This window comes from Plecotus auritus (genome assembly GCF_963455305.1).
Source record: "Plecotus auritus genome assembly, chromosome: X".
Lineage (NCBI taxonomy): Eukaryota > Metazoa > Chordata > Mammalia > Chiroptera > Vespertilionidae > Plecotus > Plecotus auritus.
In genome coordinates, this window is record NC_137784.1 from 115,604,791 (window position 1) to 115,626,337 (window position 21,547).

The window sequence follows — 21,547 nt, forward strand, 5'->3', positions numbered from 1 at the left end:
TTCATCATCTACCACTTTATACTGTCAGTTGTCAGTTTCATCTCCATCTCTTCTATCTCTCCCATGCTCTAAATCCATACTGCCAACTACCTGTTGAAAATCTTCAGAACTATGATTTGCTGGCACTTCATACATGCCCAAAATAATAATTCGTAATCTTCAGTGCCAATAACTCACCCAACACACATACACACACCTTCTCCTATCTTCCCTATCTTCTCTATTAATGGAGGTCAGCACTTATCAAACATTTCCAATGTATAAACCACTGTGTTGGGCACTATGGAAACAGAGAGGTATACAAAGATGAATTAGTCTCCCTTGACTTCCCTGTCAGGATGAATTAGTCACCTCTCTTCTGCTCACCATTCTCCAAAACACCCTGTATTTAGCTCTATCACTAATCTTTCACATTGCATTTTCATATCTCCCCCTCACTAGATTATGAACACCATGAAGGCAAGATTCATGTCTTATCCTAGTCTCGGGGAATAAACTTTTGCTGGCTGGCTAAGTGGATTAACACTGCATGTCCCTAAGGAACTCACCATCAAGCTGGACCCTTAGACTTGCAATTATTCTCATCTCTTCCCTTTTCCTCATAACTAATCATCAGCACATTTTCTTGATTCCATTTTAACAGTATCTACTGCATACGTCCACTTTCTCTTCCTCTCCACTCTCACAGAAATAGCCCACACCACTATCTGGATTTCCTGGACCTCAGCAGTTATCTCTACTGGTTTCCCCACATCCTTCTTGGTTATCCTCACCACTTCCTTGCAATCCAGCCCCCACACTACCACTAGAAAGATCTTTCTAAACCACATATTATCCCCTGCATTGACACCCCTCTTAAAGTAGCTCCAGCTCAAGGCCCCACTCCTCTTTGTTCACCTCACTCTCAAATCATCCTACCACCCACCCCATGATCTCCTACTGTCATGCTTAAACTTACTAACTCCCTCTAACTTTCTTCTACCAGTCAGAAGCTTCTTTCCATTCGTCAAGACCAAATTCAAGTACATTTCCCCCACCCCTTAAGGTTATTGATAATCGAACCGTTTCTTTACTGGTTCCACAGCATCTTACTTAGAGCTTTGTCTGTATTATTTATGCTGTCCTATCTTGTTATAGTTGATTCTGAATAAACAATAAACAATCTGAACAGAACTTAATGACCTACCTTACAATATTCATTCATTTTACAAATGTTTACTGAGTATAAACAAAACAAAAAAATCTCTACTCTTGTAGAGGGCTCTCTGGGAAGGCACATGGGCATTCTTTAATTATTGTCAGCTGAACCCAGTGGGGTCAGCAAAGCCACACCCTGGGAACACGCCTTGCCAAAAGGGCAAGGGTGTTGTCAGCTTGACCTTCATTTCAGCCCATGGTGTGGGGAAGTGGGTTTTGATATCTAAATCCAGCCTAGCACCAGGAATGCTCAGGGCCAACTCAAGAATGCAAATAATCTCCTTTGTCTTGACCTTTTGATGAAACTTCCTGGTATTTGGGGGTATAAAATAAACACGCTTCATCGGCTCTGGGTCACTGTCTCTCCATCATAAGAAGGCAGCAGTCCACCCGGCCCCAGCTTTTCTTTCTATCTCTGTGTCTTGTCTCTTTCTTTTATTTCTCAATCCCCAGCTGCCTCAACTCAGGAATTGGACCCACTCTCTAGCCGCGCTGGATGTGGAAAAGAGAGAAAATAGTTACAACTCTCACAGAACTTGAATTTTAATGCTAAGATACAGACATGAAATGAAATAAATAAGTAAATGTATACTCTGTGTTAGACAGAAAAAATGGTAAACAAAAATATAAAGCAGGGAAGGGGGTGGGGCAGTGAGGATAGAGTTCAATTTTCTCTCAGGTGACCAGGGAAAACCCTACTGTGGAGCTGATAAGTAAGCAAAGACCTAAAGAAAGTGACTGAATCAGTCATGCTGATTCTGCCATGACAGTGTTACAGGCAAAGAGACAGCAAGTGAGAGAGGTACCTGTCTGGCATAGGCAACCAGGAGGCCGAAGGCTGGTGTGGCTGAAGTGGAATGAGTGAGAGGGAGAGAGCACAGAGAGAAAATCAGAGGGACAATGGGAAGCCAAATCTTGTAGGGCCCTATAGGTTATTGGGATGACCTTGGCTTTACTATTTTTTAAAATATATCTTTATTGATTCCAGAGAAGAAGGGAAAAGGAGAGAGATAGAAACATCAATGATGAGAGAGAATCATTGATTGGCTGCCTCCTGTACACCCCACACTGGGGATTGAGCCTGGGTTACCATGACCTCCTGGTTCATAGGTCAACACTCAATCACCGAGCCATGCCAGCTGGGCGACTTTACTATTTTTTAAGATGGGAAGCCATTAGGCAAGTTAAATTTTGAAACAATCACTCTGGCTCCTAAGTGTAAATTAGATTATAGGAGTGGCAAGGACAGGAGTAGAGACATCAGTTAGAAAGCTACTGCAGGAACACAAGATAAGTTGCTACCTGAATCTGTGTCTCCCAGGCTTCAGCTCCTTTTTGCTCAAATAAGTGCTTTTTTATTCTTTGTAAAAAAAAAAAGAAAGAAAAGAAAGAAAGAAAGAAAAAGCTACTGTAATAAGATAGGTGAAAAATTTTGTTCCACATACGTCCCTGACTAGCAGGCTACCTGGCCCCAGCTGTTCAGACCTAACCTGAACAGTTGGGTAAAATGCTTCTAGGGGTTATGTAGGTGTTCACATCAGAGCCAGAGTTTGCCATGTGAGTCCTTAACTGAGTTCCAGACCAAAGAGAGAATAGGAGAAACTTCAAGGAAAGGGTCCAAAACCAGGACAAATAGCCTAGGGCAATCCACAAGGGAGTGGCCAGAATGTGCTATGAGGCTTGTCAGTGAAGGACTTTATAATGAGGGCATGCTGTTTGTCCACTTCCCAAGGAAAGGCAGCCAGTGCTGTGCCTTTTGCAAATGAAGACACTGAATTAGAAAACAAAGTCAGAGTGAATCTGGAAAGTTATTTAGAGATCCTAACAATCAAATGATACCAATTGAAAGATGTAGCACAGAGGTAAAAATCAGCTGTGAAAATCATCTAAACCAAGAAAATTCTAGGCAAGGCCTGTGAAATTACTCCAGGGCTCAACAAAAATTTCTCCACTCCTAGTAATAAAAAATGCTAAGAAGTCTACACATACCTATATAATTATAAATCTGTTGATAACATTTATTCCATTAAAGGAAATACTCCTTCCCTTAACCCAACATACAATCAGAAAAGTATGCAAACTAAATTTTATCTTAAATGCTTTAGGGAAAAGCTCCTAAAAGAAGTTATCTGGGGAGGGGGCAAAAGGGAGAGAAATTTTAATTATCTATGTTTGTAATGTTTTAATTTATTTACAGTGAACTTATAATTTTATTAATTAGTAGTATTAATTATGAGACATTAAAAAGCAATAAAGATATATACAAAAAATGCACCGAGGACCTAACTATTCAAAGGAGCCCTTGGGTAAATATTTTTGAAAAGTGAAGAAATATAATAATGTAAATGACTGAACACTATTTTATCTGCATTGTGACATATTTCTATATATCGGGGGGGGGGGTGTTGTAATATAGGCAGGACCTACCTTCTTAAATAATAAAAAGCAAGTAAGTTACCTAAGAAAGCTCTAGAAAGACTACTGAAGAGCAATTAGATTTCACTTTCTGGATATTATTATGAAAAATGCCCCTAGCCAGTGGATAGAGCATCGGCCTGCAGACTGAAGGGTTCGATTCTGGTAAGGGCATATGCCTGGGTTGCTGGCTCAATCCACAGTAGGGGGCATGCAAGAGGCAGCCGATCAATGATTCTCTATCACCTTTGCTGTTTCTATCTCTCCCTCTCCTTTCCTCTCTGAAATCAATAAAAATACATATATTTTTTAAAAGGAAAAAGAAAAATGTAAGCAGTTAGCAGTATGCAATGAGTTAAGGGCAATTTTATCCAGAATCAAAGTGGCCAGATAGCTTCCTGCAATCCTATGATTATTATTTCTTGAACACATCTCTGAGGCATTTAGACTTAGGTCTGCTTAAAGAGCTTAGGGCTAAAAAAAAGGAAGTTAACACATGGGCTCTCTTATTGTATTCTGCCATGGTGATTCTTAGAGTAGTAGGAAGGACCATGTACTATGCTACATGGGCTAGAATTAGAAGACAGAGGGTTCATAGTTAAGGTGAAACAGTTGTCTTAGCTTTGAATTCTATTGCTTTTTTAGTTTTGTCGGAGTATTTTTTTTGCTGCCTTCCTGTAATATAAATACAACTTCATTTCAAAATATCTAATCACAGATTTTTCCCAGTTCTGTTCTAGTCTTATTTTTGACATATACATACAATTACAGTTTCTGTTAACCAATTAAAACTACAATTATTTTCAGTAGAATGCCAAGAAAGTACAAGAGTCACATTCAAAAAGGCTTATAAAAGATTCACTTACCACTGGATTTAATTTCTCGTACATAATTACTAGGGAACCAGCCTGTTCTCCCATTTAATGTGCCTTCCCACCAGCCTCCTTCTTCAACTCTAGTGACGTAAATGATGTCCCCTTTACAGACTGACAGTTCATCTTCATTAGTCTGCTTAAAGTTGAATCTTGCCTTTACTATCAACTGGTGACTTCCATTTTCAGTCATCTCCTAAAGAAACAAAAGCCACACCAGATGAAGTACCCATCTAAATGAGGCAGGGGCAGAAATTATATGAACTTAGGCAAATTGAGTGGGGTGACCTAGGATAAAACCCAGAGCCATCTCAGTCTTGTGTTTTTAACTTAGGAGTGGGCCTAACATGGATAGGCCTCAGTGGGAATTAATAAACCGCTCAAATTGTATGCAAACTTTTATATTTGTGAGACTGTGTATTTTGGAGGGAGTCATAGCTTTCATTTCCCTCTCCCCCTATCAATTATCTAAAGATACTTATTTTAAATGATCCAGAAAACAAAGAAGAGTGGTACAGTATTCCTTCCTGCCTCTACCCAACACATAGACCTATCTTATATAATTATATGACCAAGATTAGGTACTAACTTACTTTAATAACATGTGCCTCCCACATCCCAATTACTAAGAATATCTTAAATTGGCTGAGACTTAGTCGTAGGAATAGATTAAATAACCCATAGATACTTAAGTCAGTAGTTCTTAATCTATCACAAGATTAAGAAACTGATGAGCACAATTGAACTTTTCCCAAAACACATATTCCCTTAAGTTTACACACAGAAAATTTTGCACAGTTTGAGAGGGTCCAAGGAATATAGAACCATAGTATTCATGAGCTTCTCAAAGGGATCTGTGACCTCAAAAGGTTAAGTGCTTTGGAAGTAATTAAAGTGTTTTGGAAGTAATAGCTCTTGATAGCTTAAAGCAAGTGGGTGGCTTTGACAAGAAATAATGTCTCAAAAGATCAGAAGATGGGATGTTCCTTCCTAAATAAAAGCTCCCGTTAAGACTAAATGCAAAGATAACTGGGCTATCCCAATATAGGAGCTCATTATAGGCCCAATATAAGTACAATGAGAAAAATAAAATGACAATAGCAAGTAATATTGATTACCTACTATGTGCCAGGCACTATTTAGTTCTCCTAATAAACTGAAGGATGGGGAAAATAACAGCAAACTGCCATCAGGAAGTAGTCATAATGACATATATACATAGTATTCTCAGTTAAACAACTTGCTCAGTTTTAGGAAGAGAAAGAATTTGGGAGCTTCAACCTCGATTTTCTGACTCTGTGCCCCACATACCTTTGATTTGTCCCAGGGGCCAGCCTGAATTTGTGCTGGTTTAAAATTAGTTTTCTCCAGACGCCCCAAACAAACAGTATGGCTATCTTACTACATATGGAAATTCAACCGAGTTATCAATCAAATTTGATGGATTTTAAAACAGGCAGGGGGAATTGGGAACAATACTTACCACTGCCTTTGACTGCCTTTGCAGCCTTGGAGCTGTGCTAGAAACTGCTCCCTGTGGGTTTGTCTGAGAACTATTAGCAGCACTAAGAGAAGAGGAACGTCCACATGGTCTTTCTGATAGCTGATCTGTGAAAAGAGGAAAAGGCATGGTAAAGGGAACCACTCGTGTCAGAAAAACATCTACAACATAACATTATCTTTCATGGAACACTATCAAAGGCAACCTGGTTATAATTCTAACTGTCATCATTATGAATGTGCCAAGTGTGTTTCATCCCCCTTCCCTTTTTGGTGGCCAACTTCTTTTTCTTAACCTTACTGGCCATTGCTCTCCAGTAGAATGAAAAACAGCGACAGAGCCACATTTTCTCTTAACCCATTTCCCTACAGCTCTTCCCTCCTGAGCCAATTGCAACAGTATGCCCTGTTAGTCCAGGCAGAACTATATTGGTTACCAAACAGCTGTTTGTGGCTCTTATTACTTTGAAATATTTCAAATTTCTATCTTTGTTTTCTGGCCTATAACTGAGTGGTTCTTTTCTTCCTCACATATAACAATATGTGTGGCATATCGAATGTAAAATCTCCCTTTGCCTGGTGGGGGGAGGGGAGAACAAGAATGAGTGAGTGTGTCTTGGAAAGATGCAATCTTAACACTAGAATAATTTTTTTAAATCAGACTCAAGAGTCTTCCCTTCCTTGAGACCTTATGAAATTTGATCCCACCGGCGCTGAGCTAGATATTTTCAGTATGCTGATAGTGTACTAAAGAGAGGAGCTGGTTTCTTGACAAATTCAAATGAAGGTTCTTTTCCTCTCCATTTATTTTTAAAAGATATAAACTGCAAAAGTATAAAGCCCAAACATTCCCTAGGCGACAAGCTTAGTATCCAAGTAGTTTTCTTGATACTGTGGGTTTTAACTTTCACCTCCTTGTATTTTATAAATATCTGTGGTGAGGAAAGAGACTATAAAACTTGCTAGGAGTGTTTGGCAAAGAAACATATAATTTTCATGGCATATGTTAGAATTATACGGTTCTCCCTGCCCAGAACTAGAGAGTTGTCATGTGTGTTAAATATAGTTACTTGAATTAGCTGTACTTTCTGCCCTATGCCTTGCAATAAGCGCAAAAGTATTTTTTCCAAATAGTAAAAGAACAACTTTGGAGAAGTATTTTTACATTTATTGCTATTATATACAGCTCTTTTGACTAAAACTATAATTACTTGATAGCTTCCTAGATACTCCATCCTATTTGGCACTTGATTATATTGTCTGCTCTTCTTCTCTAATTGTTTCACGTGGGTAAGCTGAATCTCCCTAAATAGATGGTAATTTTCTCAAAGGCAGGGACCATATATTACGCTTCCTTTGTAGTATCTGGCAGTGCTGGGCACACACTCTGTTGTCTCTCCAATAGCTGGAGCACCAGGACTTGGTGTTTGGGCATAAGAGCTCTGGAGTCAGTCAGATGTGGGTTTGAATCCCAGCTCCGCCACATACTTTCTAGATGGGCAAGTGTGGGCCTGACTTTCCTTATCGGTAATATGGGCCTAATAATAATACCTACTCGCAGGGTTGTTTCAAAGATTGAATGAGACTACTTAAGGCTCGTAGGACAGCCTAGATCCATGGTAAGGGCTCAAACCACTTTATGATTATTACTGCCCATTTGAAGGTAAGATACTATATCACATAAGGTGTGAAATTATACTCTAAGGCAGTGATTTTCAACCGGTGTGCTGCAAGAATTTTTAAGACATGCAATACCTGACTAGTTAGTCAGGGGTACTGACATCTTTTCCCTTAGATTGTCAAATAAAAAACTGACAACAGCCAACACAAAAGTCATCCAGTGTGAATGCTCTGTCTTGAACCATACATATATAGGTCATATAATAAAGTTACATCTTATTGGTCATGTTGCATAATAAGGTTGCATCTGATTGGTTAATTCTTGGTACCAGAAATCCTTATATACAAATATATGCACCTGATTTTTTTAAAGTCACTTTGGAGCAAAAAGGGTATGCAATTACTATTTTTTTTGTAAATCAATAAAAATTATACCTATTTTTGTCAGATCTGCAAAAATATAATAGACTTTTGGTGTGCCACAGAATTTTAGTAGTTAGTTTATATGTGTCATGAGATGAAAAAGATTGAAAGTTGCTGCTCTAAGGTAATCATCATTTTCTTCACAATTAGTAGGATTTATATTTAATGCCTCTAATGTTGTGGGTATTAATATCTAAATAAAAGATACTCTTTTCACTCACTATGTATCTGAGGTTTCATTTCCAGTGCAAGATTCCTAAGGGGTTCCTTTACATGGACAAAGACATATAAAAAACAATGAGAAAAATGTCTCTAGTGGAGAGAGGGAAGTAACAGTTATAGTCTTGTAAACTTTATGAAAAAGGGAACTTGTCGTTTTCTTTTTGTTTTTGGTCTTGTTACACTCAGTTGCCTATTCAATAGCTTTGAATGAAATAGTTTCTTGATTCTTATTATATTAAGGGCATTAGAATGACATCTGTGATAGGTATGTTTAAATTCTAAACTATCATGGACCTGGAGAGCATTATGATAAGTGAAATAAGCCAGTCAGAGAAAGACAAGTACCATATGATTTCACTCATGTATGGAATCTAATAGATAAAATGAACTAACAAGCAATATAGAGAGACTCAGATAGAAATTAGGTTGACAGCTGTTGGGGTGGGGGAGTGGAGGGATTAAATAAAAAATTAAAAAAGAAAAAGAACTCATAGACAAACAGCAGTGTGGTGATTGTTGGGGGAGGGAGAGGGGAGGAGCTGGAGGATGGACTATGGGGATAAATGCTGATGGAAGGAGACTTGACTTTGGTTTGTGAACACACAATACAGCATACATACAAATGGGTTGTGGAATTGTGCACCGGAAACCTGTATAACTTTTTTAACCAGTGTCACTCCAATAAAAAATAAATAATAAATCCTAAAACCATAAAAAATTAAAGCATTTGACACCCATTTAAGTTTATTTGGTGGAAGGGGAGAACTTTGCACCAATCAAACAATCCTGGCCATAGTTAGCTTCTTGGGTAATCAGAAACATGTGGATCCAAACATGTCAACCAGAACTCAAAAATCACAATCCCTACTTACCTTCTGTTGCTTTGTTAACAGCTAAAAGAGTGCTCAGAACCTTGGAGAAATTGACTCCTGAATAAAGGTCATCAGGATCAAATACCTATGAGAAAGGAAATTGAAACTATAAGACACCGTAAGTATTCAACTCAACAAACCCAACTATCAAAAGACCATTTCCTTTAGCTCTAAGAAGAAAAAAAAAAAAGTAAAACCCAAGACCCAAACCTCTGTATACCTTTTGGAGAAACGAAAGCAGCAGCTGAGTTGCCTAATGACATTTGGCAGGCCATCAGTGAGTTAGAGCAAAGCAGTAATGGGAAATGAGAGCCAAGATGAGAACGCAGGGCCTACCAGGAAATGCACAGTGCATACTCAGGACCAGTCTTGTAATCTTAACATATCAATACTCTTAGCCCAGTTACAGGAAACTTGTATGCATGGGTTACAGTTAATGCCCATCACCTTCACAATGTCCATAAAAGTAGACAAAAAAGGGGGTGGAGCCTTTTTGACACTTTTTCATTTGTAAAGTTTATTCATTATATCAGTAGGGGCACTGTCAGGTGTGTTTTCCTCTCTGCTCTCTGTCCTCCCCACTGCCACCCACTGGATCCCAAAGCCTGTGATCCCAATTCCACATTGCCCAAACATTGCACCTAGATATGCATTTTTCTTCCAGCCCCTGTTTCTGATTTCTGATACTTAACCTTAACCCCCTCAGCTCATCTTCATGAATTTGAACCTCTGCCTGACTGAACTTATAGATTCTTCCTGGCCTTAAGTGACTTTCCCGGATATGACTTTTGGCATTTCTGATACTACTCAACTGTCAGCAACAAAACATTAAATAGAATATTTCACTTTGCCATTCTCAACTGTAATTCTGATATCCCACTCTTCCTAGTGAAGATACCCGTCAGTTGTTGTTTTAAAGAAAATTTACTAATTTTAAAATGTATTCTATGTATTAAAATGTATCGAAATTTCTTTTAGTCTCACATATGTGTATTTGAAACTAGAAGTATTCTCAAGTACAGGCACAATCTATTAATCTGCCAGTCAATGATCTAGATATGTACATCTATAAGTAACCAGATGCCCACTTTCTGGATGGAAATGCACCTACTAAAAACATTTTGTTCCAAGATGTCTGAGTTTACATCCCTCTTCCCCCCCTCACACACACAAATGTGGTGATGAGTATAGAATGTACCTTTTCATGTGGGACATAATTGGACCTAACATTTGGAGGATCTGTCTTCCCATTAGGTAGAGCCATTTGCTCCATTTCTAATCTGCTTGTTTTCTGGGAGCCATATCTAGACAAAATTTTCTAACCCTAACCCTATCTTCTTTGTGTACATATTATTGAAGATCTAAAATCATCTATAGAATAAAAATATATGGAATCTTTTTTTTTGAGTGAAGGGACATTCATGTAGATAATATATGCAAATATGAGTTTATAGCAGTCTGCCTACTCTGGAATTCACAGCTCTACTATTCATTTAATCAATAAATATTTGGTGGTCAAACTTAAAATGATGAAAGAACCCTTTCACGTCAAAAATGAGACATTAATCCCTAGCTGATTTTGCTCAGTGGATAGAGCGTCAGCCTGCGGACTGAAGGGTCCCAGGTTCAATTCTGGTCAAGGGCATATGCCTGGGCTGTGGGCTTGATCCCCAGTAGGGGGAGTGCAGGAGGCAGGAAATCAATGATTCTTTCTCATTACTGATGTTTCTATCTCTCTCTCCCTCTCCCTTCCTCTCTGAAATCAATAAAAATATATTTAAGAAAACAATGAGGCATTAATATACTTTTAGCAAAGGGCCAATGCCAATATTACTAAATAGTTAAATGATATTACAATCCAAATATATTTCTGAGTGCTACTATGTATTTCAAAGTTTTCCAGGAATAAACTGATAGGCATTGTTTTAGTTTGTCAAAGCTTGGGTGAAGAAGTTCCAGTAGATGCTGGTAAGAGTATCTAGTATCACAAAGGATTCCAGACTTACTGACTCTCCCTTAATATAATGACATGTATTCCAAAATAGTAACAAAGCAAAAGAAAAAAGTCTTTTGTTTAATTCCTCACAGGAATGTGAATATGTGTGTATATATGGATACATTTGTTGGGTAGGTTGGGTGGACATAGGTAGAGTCTAAAATAATAAGAAGTAAATATTCGAAGAATAAGGTATTAAAGCAAATGGTCTGATAAAAACCTTCTTCCCGCCCTAGCTGGTTTGGCTCAGTGGATAGAGTGCTGGCCTGCAGACTGAAGGGTCCTGGGTTTGATTCCGGTCAAGGGCACATTCCTGGATTGCGGGCTCAATCACCAGTAGTGGGTGTGCAGGAGGCAGCCGATCAATGATTCTCTCTCATCATTGATGTTTCTATCTCTCTCTCCCTTCTTCTCTGAAATCAATAAAAATATATATTTTTTAAAACCTTCCCTTTTTTATGTCGCTCCTTATCTAGGTTAATTGACTGCCCATATGTGGCAACACTGGCATTATTCACTTGTACTGGTACTTGACTAAATGGGAAAATAAATAAACTGATGGAAAAATAAAACATGCATCAACAAAAGTCATTGGGTCTGCTTGAGGGAAGTTTCCTGGACTATGTACAGTTTCCTTTTTAGAAAACTATAGTTTACCCACAGACACTGTTCTTCTCACTGCAAGCCTATTCTGTAGCACTAGAAACTACACAGAAGAAGTTGGAAGAGGTCTCTAGGGAATAGTAGAGAAGGCAATGCCTAAGGGTTATGATTCCAGAGCAGTTGGAAGATTATATATAACCACAAACACTCCCCACTGTACCATACCTGTCCAAACCTCAAATTGAATGCTATTGAAAATTCCACCCCAGATCTTTATTCAATGCACTTGAGATTGGCCCCCTGCTAAAATGGGAATATTATTTGGAGGGAACACAACAACTTAATTATCAGTCTTTTATACCTTACTGGAAATGAGGAGCGTAAGACCAAGTTTAGAGATGATGCTGTGGAGAAAAGCTAAGGTTACTGCTGCCCAACTGGGAAAAAGCAAGGGAGAACCCCACAATGTGGAGAGGAGTGTAAGGAGAACAAGGAAAAGTAGATTATAGTACAGGCCCTTTGCCTAGGTCCAATCATTTATACATATAAAATGGAAAACCAATCCCTTTTCCAAACTACAAAGCACTCTGGGACTTGTTAAAATATAATGCAGCCCTAGCCAGGTGGCTCTGTTGGTTGGGGAATCATCTCATGCACTGAAGGGTTATGGGTTCCATTCTCAGTCAGAGCACATACCCAGGTTGCAGGTTTGATCACCAGTTGGGGCACAGTGAGAGACAACTGATCAATGTTTCTCTTTCCCTCTCTCCCTCTGCCTTCTACTCTCTTTCTAAAGTCAACAAAACTGTATCCTCAGGTGAGGATTTAAAAAAAGGTTTCTAGCCCTAGCTGGTTTGGCTAAGTGGATAGAACATTGGCCTGTGGACTGAAGGGTTCAGGTTCGATTCCAGTCAAGGGCACATGCCCGGGTTGTGGCCTGATCTTAGCAGGGGGCATGCAGGAGGCAGCCAATCAATGAGTCTCCCTCATCATTGATGTTTCTATCTCTCTCTCCCTGTCCCTTCCTCTCTAATATCAATAAAAAATATTTTAAAAAATAAAGAAAGATTTCCAATAAAAAGGTAATGCATATTTGCATATTTATGCTACATGTGATGATACTCTTCTTCTTCTGTGTAAACGTTGATAGCATGTTTAGTATGATATGAAACTAACTTTCTCTATACCTATTTTGGTCCAGAAATTAGGTGGTTAGTTCCAGTTGGATCTGTGAAGGTCAAATGAACAGCAAGATTCTCTCTTCCATTTACCACGACTGTAATGCAGACAAAAAAGAAATGACTGCTTCTTAGACTATCACTAGATGGTCTCAAGGTCCCACTCCTGCAATGGGTGAGGCAAAGCTCAAGAATAACAGCAGCAACAACAAAAACATTTACTCTACTCTGGGTAAGCAATAGGAGAGACAGGGATTAAACTTCATTGAAGATTTTTTAAAAAGTATTTATATATAGCCTGTCTAAGGTCCAATCCTACATCAGCAGCTCAAATCAGACAAAGCATTTAATTTTTCAATATTTCCCCACATTTTTCCATTTTGAACATCTACAATGACAGCAAAACCTATTTTCTATCCACTAAACAGCAGGTGTTAATTCTGAACTGTTGGGGATCTGCCAGTATAAACTGCACAGAAGTTAATATTTTTATGCTTTACAAATAGATCCTTTTGAAGTAGTTTTCACTTTCAACACGTATGCTGTTTTACGACATTTTTCCTGAACTGAAAAACACAAGGAAACACATGAGGAAAAACTTCCACAACCCCTTGTTCCATTCCCTTACTAATCTTATAGCTACAATTTACTGATTTACTGAGCACTTGCTATGTGCTAACACCATGTTTGATGAGGATGGATGGATGGATGGATAGATAGATAGATAGATAGATAGATAGATAGATAGATAGATAGATATTCATCATTGCACTTTATTCTCCCAGTAAGCCTGTATTGTAGGTACAATTATTTCCCCCATTTTATAAATGAGTAAATTGAGATTCAGAGTACTTAAGTCACAAAGCAAGAAAGTGATGGAATCAATAAATATACACTAGAAAGTGTTGTGAGGGACGTTTTAGTCCTGCATGCATACCTATGTTTTCATGAGCTATTTTAAAAAATGAAAAAGAAATCCATGGGTTTGTACATACAAAAAAAATCCTTTGCTGCATCTGTACCAACTGCAGTAAGTTACAACCTCTAACATGACTAATTCAATAAACCATGGCAAAGAGAAAATATCCCATATGACAAGACTTTTTTCCACAGGGGTCTTCCCTAATTCCTATGCAATACTTTTCATTTCAAGGTGGTCCTGACCCAGCAGCTACCTTTTGCCAGAAGTTGGGAAGGGATGCACTGAGCTACTCTTATTTGTTCATTGGGTTCCACTTTATAAGCCACCATCCATATTTGTGAGGTGTTGGTAGGGTGGGGGTCCAGCCCATGGTTATAGGACCAAGCTAAACCATTCCTTGGCAAAATGCTCTAACCACCTAAGTTAACAGTCATAGCCCTAGCCACACCTATGTTAAGAGAAGCCATACTGTATACTGGTTCAGAACTGGGTAATGTCTCTAATGTCATGAGGCTTCAGTCCCACTCAATCGACTTCCATTTAAGGTTAATTTAGAGTTTGAAGTGATCACAATAGGCTCCATCACTCAATTGTTAAATCCAATCAACCAAAAAGGAAGGGATTCCGTGGAACCACATGGACATAGCTTATGTTTCAGGTCCATTAAAAAAAATTCCAAATATTTTAGGAGCATTCCATCTCTCACTTGCTCTTATTGTTCTTACTGAATAAAATCTTAAATTAACTTAGCCCATCTTGAATCACATTTTCTAGTTCTCACAACTGAACAAGCTGTTTCTGTTAACCCCTGAACTTTGGAGGAAATGTCATTACATAGTGCAACAGAGCAAGAAAATCTGAGCTGCTTAGTCATATTTTACTGGGTGGTACTGCTCTTGGCTCTGTGAATGCAACCTGGGATGCTTCCACATAGCCCCTATGAAAAGTAGTCACAAAGTCAGCAACAAATAAGGCTCTAAGCTCAGAAATTAGATTCAACTAGGCACTGATATTCCACTTACTAGAATGCAGTGGATGGCATTTGTACCTGCCTGGTTTTAAATAATAACTGTTCCTATTTGATGTGAAGCAAACTTAAGAGAGCAAACCCTGCTCTTTACTCCTCTCTTATTTCCTTCCTTTCTCTCCATTTCAGCAGTTTAGGAAACAAGATCTGATTTGTGGATGTAGTTGCAAAAACATCAATGAACTGAAGATAGCACTGGTGCAAGGGTCAGAAGACCTTGACTCCAATCTGAGATTTGTCACTGCTGAGTAGTTGTGAGGATTTAGGAAAGCAACGCCAGTTTTTTTGTGGCTCTGTTTCCCATGTGGAGAGTGAGAGATGTGCTGGCCCATCATCTAAATAAGAACTCTGAAAGGCAGCATCTTGGCTGTGTGCCCAAGGTCCAGAATCTGATCTTCAGTTCTCAAGACTCTTGAGAATGGACTCACACCATCCAAGTTCATAAAAGGTCAATGCATAAACCAAAATGCCAATTTGCTAATTTTTACTTTAAAATGAAGCATTAAGAATATTAAACATTCCCATTTTATGACCAGATCACTCTCTCCCAATAGAGAATTCTATGTGGAAAGCCAAATTAGAATTAGAAATTTGTTGGATAATATAGAATCAAAGTAAAGGGAGTTTGGGGTAGCACAGCCTACCATAATTGTTGTTTGTTTATAAGTTTAGTTTTTTAAAATGTCATTTTTTAATGACCTAATTATAAATCCTGGCTCAATCTTGCTGGTACTGCCTGGTGGGACTTGGACTGTTATTGCAGGCAGGTTTAACCATCTATGTTCTTTTGTCTCTGTGGCTTTATATATAATCACTACATAATTATTATGGGCTTCTAGATTACTTGGACCTCATAGAATCCAGAACCAGGCAGTTCAGCTCCATAGGGTTCCTATGACAGGAACAAAGATCCAAGGGTAATCCCTCACTGCTCACTCCTCATTGCAAAGTCACCAAATCCACTTCCTCAGCATCACTAACATCAGTATTTCACACACTTTTACTTCCATCCTTCCTTGCTACAGTCCTTTAGGAGAAAAACATTTTCTCCACAACAGAGATTCATCTTCAGTTGAGTATTAAGTGTTCAGGAAAGAGGAGAATGAATGAGGAATGATACAGGCATCTTGGTGTGGACAGTCACAGGATTGAGGAGAAAGAGAGAGAACAACAGGCTTTGGATAATCTGACCAAAAAGAGAACAGACATAAAGGAAAGGGAAAGATAAAACCTCTCCTATCAATAATGCCTGCCAAGCCAAGAATAGGAAGTGGGAGGCCTAGACCCTGCTGCCTGTCAGCCAGCCAGCCAATATGGCCTGCCCACGCCCCCTCCTCCTGTGCTCCTGTCACTAGAGCCTTTGCAGAAGCCATTCTGGCTGCCAGTTTTGAGTGATGCTTCAGCTGCTTGAGCATCTGTGTGCCAGACTTTGGGATGTCCTCCTCAAGCCCCTCACCCCACCCCTTCAAAAAAAGGGACTTATTTTCTAGTGTTCCAAATTGGAATGCAGAACACATTTTCCCAAAGACATAGCATCACACCTACTACTTAGTCTCTGAGAGTTCTAAAGTCAGCCACATTAGTTATTAAGCAGGCTGTTGTAAGCCAGCCAGAAAACATAATAATTGTGTAGAACCTAGTTTCTACCGAAAAATGTTTTCTGTGTTCCCAACAATAACTTACAAATGATCTTTTGGAAAATAATCCATTTTTACATTGAAGAATGCCTGATTGTGTGGTCCCAAATCAATGTCCACATCCTTCATAGTTTTTCCTTGTCCTGTCACATAAAGGATGAACAAATATCATAGACATTCCAAGTGCTATTTATTTTAGAACTCCTTGTGATGAGAGAACCAAATAATACATATGAAGACTATGAGAATATCCTCATAAATTATAATAGTTGACAGCCCCTGCATATGTAACAGTCCAGGCAGTTAAGGGGGAAAATCAGCTGTGAAGAAGGCTCCTGCAGCCCATGCTTTCCTAGGAACCTGCTATAATTTATGGTAAGAGCCTGAAAGTCTAGCAGAAGCAACTGCTTCATTGTGACATCCACATACAGGAGAGGCTGATGTTAAATGAACTCCACACAAAATTAAGGCAGGAGGAGAGCAATGAAAAAAAGGAACCCGCCCTAGCCAGTTTGGCTCAGTGGATAGAGCATCGGCCTAAGGACTGAAGGGTCCTGGGCTCGATTCTGGTCAAGGGCACATACCTGGGTTGCAGGCTCGAACCCCAGTGTGGGGCAGGCAGGAGGAAACCAATCAATTATTCTCTCTCATCATTGGTGTTTCTATCTCTCTCTCCCTCTTCCTTCCTCTCTGAAATCAATAAAAATATTTTTTTTAAAAAAGAAAGAAAAAAAGGAACCCCTCCTGGTTGCTTTAAGCAGAAGCTTCTCTGGCAGTTTCATCTGCAGTCTTCCCTAAGTCCTCCATTGACTTACCCTCACATATTTTTCTTCTGAAGAGTTACACTCTTATAGTCTGTACAGAAGCTGCACTTTTAAGCCCTCAATCATCCACCACTGTAATATTCTCTATTTATTCTGTAGGTGTTAAGATTAGCCCTGGATTTACTATTATAAGGCAGACTCTTTGAAGTCCAAATTGCTCCCATAACCCTGGCCCAATATCCAACACTAGAGGCCCGTTGCACGATATTCGTGCAAGAATAGGCCTTCCTTCCCCTGGCTTCACTCTCAGCTGCCCGGGAGCCGGCAAGTCCTCGCTTCTGTCTGGAGCACTGCTCCTGTAGCTCCCTCCACTGCACTCTCTCCCCTTCATAGCAGGCGTCCCGCCCCTCCCTGCCGCTCCACGCCTGCACATGCAAATTAACCCGCCATCTTTGTTGGGTTAATTTGCATATTCACTCTGATTGGCTGTGGGCATAGTGGAGGTACGGTCAATTTACATGTTTGTCTATTATTAGGAAAGATAGATGAGGCATTTGATAAATAAACATTCATTGGTTGATCAACAGGATGTACTGTCAGAGAAAATTAAATTGTGCCCAGAATATAAGCCCCATAAATCCAGTTTTTAAAAAACTTCTTTACCTTTGTATCCTCAGTGTCTAGAACAGGGGTCCTCAAACTTTTTAAACAGGGGGCCAGTTCACTGTCCCTCAGACCGTTGGAGGGCCGGACTATAGTTTAAAAAAAAAACTATGAACAAATTCCTACACGCACTGCGGGCCCGGGACGAGTCGGCTGCTAAGCAGGACAGGCAGTGGCACCCGGCAGGCCGCATGTGACCTGCAGGCCGTAGTTTGAGGACGTCTGGTCTAGAAGAATGCCTGTCACATAATAGTTGCTCATAAACTATTTAATGGATTAATGAATCTTTAGACGCTCTCACCAATACATGATTAATCATAATTAAAAAGTATTGCTGAAAGTACAGTTAAGTAAAAAAGAATTATCTTTCCTTCTGTGACAATATGGATGGGCCTTGAGGGTATTGAGCTAAGTAAAATAAGTCAAACACAGAAAGATGAATACCACAAGATTTCACTTATATGTGGAATCTACAACACAAAACAAACAAAAACAAAACCCAGAAAATAGATACACAGAACAGATTGGTGAATGCCAGAGAGGAAAGGGGTTAAGGGGATGAAATGAGTGATTAAATCATAATATCTTAGGGATTAATAAGTACATACTTTCAATTATAAAATAATTAAGTCATGGGGATGTAATGTATGGAATGGGGAATATAGTCAATAATATTGTATTAGCTTTGTGAGGTGACATATTGTAACTGGACATTGTGGTGACCACTTTGCAATCTATAGAAGTGCCAAATCACTATGTTGCACAGTTGAAACTAATATAATATTGCATATCAATTATACCTAAATAGATAAATTGAAAGACATATATGTATATACTAGAGACCCGGTGCACAAAATTCGTGCACGGGGGGTTTCCCTCAGCCCAGCCTGCACCCTCTCCAATCTGGGACCCCTCGAGGGAGTCCGACTGCCCTATCACAATCCAGGACTGCTGGCTCCCAAATGCTCGCCTGCCTGCCTTCCTGATTGCCCCTAACCGCTTCTGCCTGCCAGCCTGATCACCCCCTAACCACTCCCCTGCCAGCCTGATTGATGCCTAACTGCTCCCCTGCCAGCCTGTTTGCCCCTAACTGCCTTCCCCTGCAGGCCTGGTCACCCCTAACTGCCCTCCCCTGCAGGCCTGGTCCCCCCCAACTGCTCTCCCCTGCAGGCCTGGGTCCCCCTCAACTGCCCTCCCCTGCAAGTCTGGTCCCCACCAACTGCTCTCCCTTGCAGGCCTGGGTCCCTCCCAACTGCCTTTCCCTGCAGGCCTGGTCACCCCCAACTTCCCTCCTCTGCCGGCTTGGTCACCCCTAACTGCCCTCCCCTGCTGGCCTGATTGCCCACAACTGCCCTCCCTTGCAGGCCTGGTCCCTCCCAACTGCCCTCCCTTGCTGGCCATCCTGTGTTAGCCATCTTGTGTCCACATGGGGGCAGGTTCTTTGACCACATGGGGGCAGCCATCTTGTGTGTTGGAATGATGGTCAATCTGCATATTACTCTTTTATTAGGAGGATAGAGGCCTGGTGCACAGGTGGGGGCCAGCTGGTTTGCCCTGAAGGGTATCCCGGATCAGGGTGGGGGTTCCCTTGGGGTGTGGGGCGGCCTGGGTGAGGGGCCTGTGGTGGTTTGCAGGCCGGCCACACCCCCTGGCGACCCAAGCAGAGGCCCTGGTATCTGGGGTTTATTTATCTTCTACAATTGAAACTTTGTAGCCTGGAGCGGAGCCAAGCCTTCTGCTTGATCTGAGGTGAGGCGGCAGCCATTTCTGTTGGAATTTATGTATCTTCTATCATTGAAACTTTGTAGCCTTAAGTGAGGCCTGGGCCGGCCAGGGTTGCGGAAAACTTGGCTTCCTCCATCACCGGGGGCAACCCTACCCTCCTGCTCTTTCCAGCTCCGTGGCTGCCGCCATTTCTGTTTGGGTTTATGTATCTTCTATCATTGAAACTTTGTAGCCTTGTGTGTAGGCCTAGGCCAGCAAGGGCAGGCGGAAAGCTTGGCTTCCTCCATTGCTGGGGAAACCTAAGCCTCCCTCCTGCTCTCTGTGGCTGTAGCCATCTTGGTTGGGTTTATTTGCATATTCGCTCCTGATTGGCTGGTGGGCGTGGCTTGTGGGTGTAGCGGAGTGATGGTTAATTTGCATATTACTCTTTTATTAGATAGGATTATTAAGGATGAAAAATTTCCATGAAAGTTTCCAGAAAAGGTATTATCTAAAATAACATACACTTGTACTCATCAGCAAAATTAAGCCCTGTGACCATGAGGTGACCAAAGGTGCTTCAAACTCCATGCTTATGTATTTCATAGAGTTGTGTGCGAGTATAGGCAAAGTCTGCAATTGCTGGCCTGTCCCAGACTCCTTTAAATCTCACAAAGCACCATGACCTAAGCATTATAGAGAAGAAGAGCTGGAAAGAATTGTGGGGTTTATTGCTTGCTGGAGTAGGCTACATATATATTTTTTAATTTTTCTTTATTTCAGAGAGGAAGGGAGAGGGGGAGAGAGATAGAAATATCAATGATGATTATAGAGAATCATTGATTGGCTGCCTCCTGCACCCCCAACACTGGGGATCAAGCTCACAACCTGGGCATATGCCCCAACCAGGAATCGAACGATGACCTAGTTCATAGGTTGACGCTCAACCACTGAGCCATGCTGGCTGGACAGGCTATATTTTTTGTACTGTTTTAGTGTAAGATAGCTTAAATGACAAACACTATAAGTCATACTCACCTGTTCATACTCTGCTCTAAAACAAGCTCCCAGGTGCAGCCAGAGCAGAATGGGACAGGAAAATATGGCAAATTAACTCAGGAGAAGCAAGAAAGGTATAGCAGGCAATTTGAAAGAAACTATAAATCACATGCACAAAGTCCCTCTTATACCAGCTAATCCAGGTAGGAAAGATGTTGTGTCAAAGTCGCTACCATTTTCTTTATTGGAGATTACCTTCAATAATACATCTGGCAATGACTTTTGGCACTCCTTGCTTATATGTGAGTCACTTTTTCAGAACTATGTCATTTTCAGAATTGCCCATCAATGCCTAACAGACATTAGTTAATTAATTAATTAATTAATTTTCCTCCATCTGATCACAAACAAGATTTGTGCCTAGGAAACAATCCAAACACAGTAAGGTGGGTATTTGAGAGTTCAGATGCCAGTGACATCAGGAATGGTGCTTTTAGTTAATATCCATGTCTCTCAGCCTAATAGAACCAGGCCTATAACTACTTACAAATTCAAGTCCACACTCTTCAGGCTAGCATTCGTATTTCTTCTCAACGTGGTCCAACCCTTAGCAAGCCCATCATTTCTCACCATTATCTTCTTGTTTGCTCCACAATCCTTCACTTTCTTCACTGTGCCTCTCTGTGATATGAAAAAGTTCCCTCAACTATTTGAATCCTAGATGTCCTTCAGAGTCTATCCTATATCACTCCTTTCCATTGGGGTCTTCCCCAAACACTACACCTCAGTACACAGGGGGCTTTTCTTCTTCTGAACTCTGCATTATGCTCTATACTCTGGAGCCACTAACTTAGATACCTAGCTATACACTGTTAAATTCTACTATTTCCCATGTACATCTGCCTCTTTCCACAATGCCAGGTACAGCACTTA

The 21,547-nt window shown here is 40.3% G+C and overlaps 1 protein-coding gene across 5 annotated transcripts in view; it reads right to left on the reverse strand.

The window, feature by feature from the left end:
- The window catches only part of ARHGEF6 (Rac/Cdc42 guanine nucleotide exchange factor 6), a gene marked incomplete at its 5' end in the record, with an annotated part of 144,493 nt that overhangs the window by 103,048 nt on the left and 19,898 nt on the right, over window positions 1-21,547 (reverse strand). For all 5 annotated transcript variants that reach the window (XM_080652835.1, XM_080652834.1, XM_080652833.1 and 2 more), the window contains 3 exons: window positions 4,479-4,680; window positions 5,968-6,092; window positions 9,122-9,206. In XM_080652835.1, coding sequence (XP_080508961.1) covers window positions 4,479-4,680; window positions 5,968-6,092; window positions 9,122-9,206 — 412 coding nt within the window. The remainder of the gene's footprint in view (window positions 1-4,478; window positions 4,681-5,967; window positions 6,093-9,121; window positions 9,207-21,547) is intronic.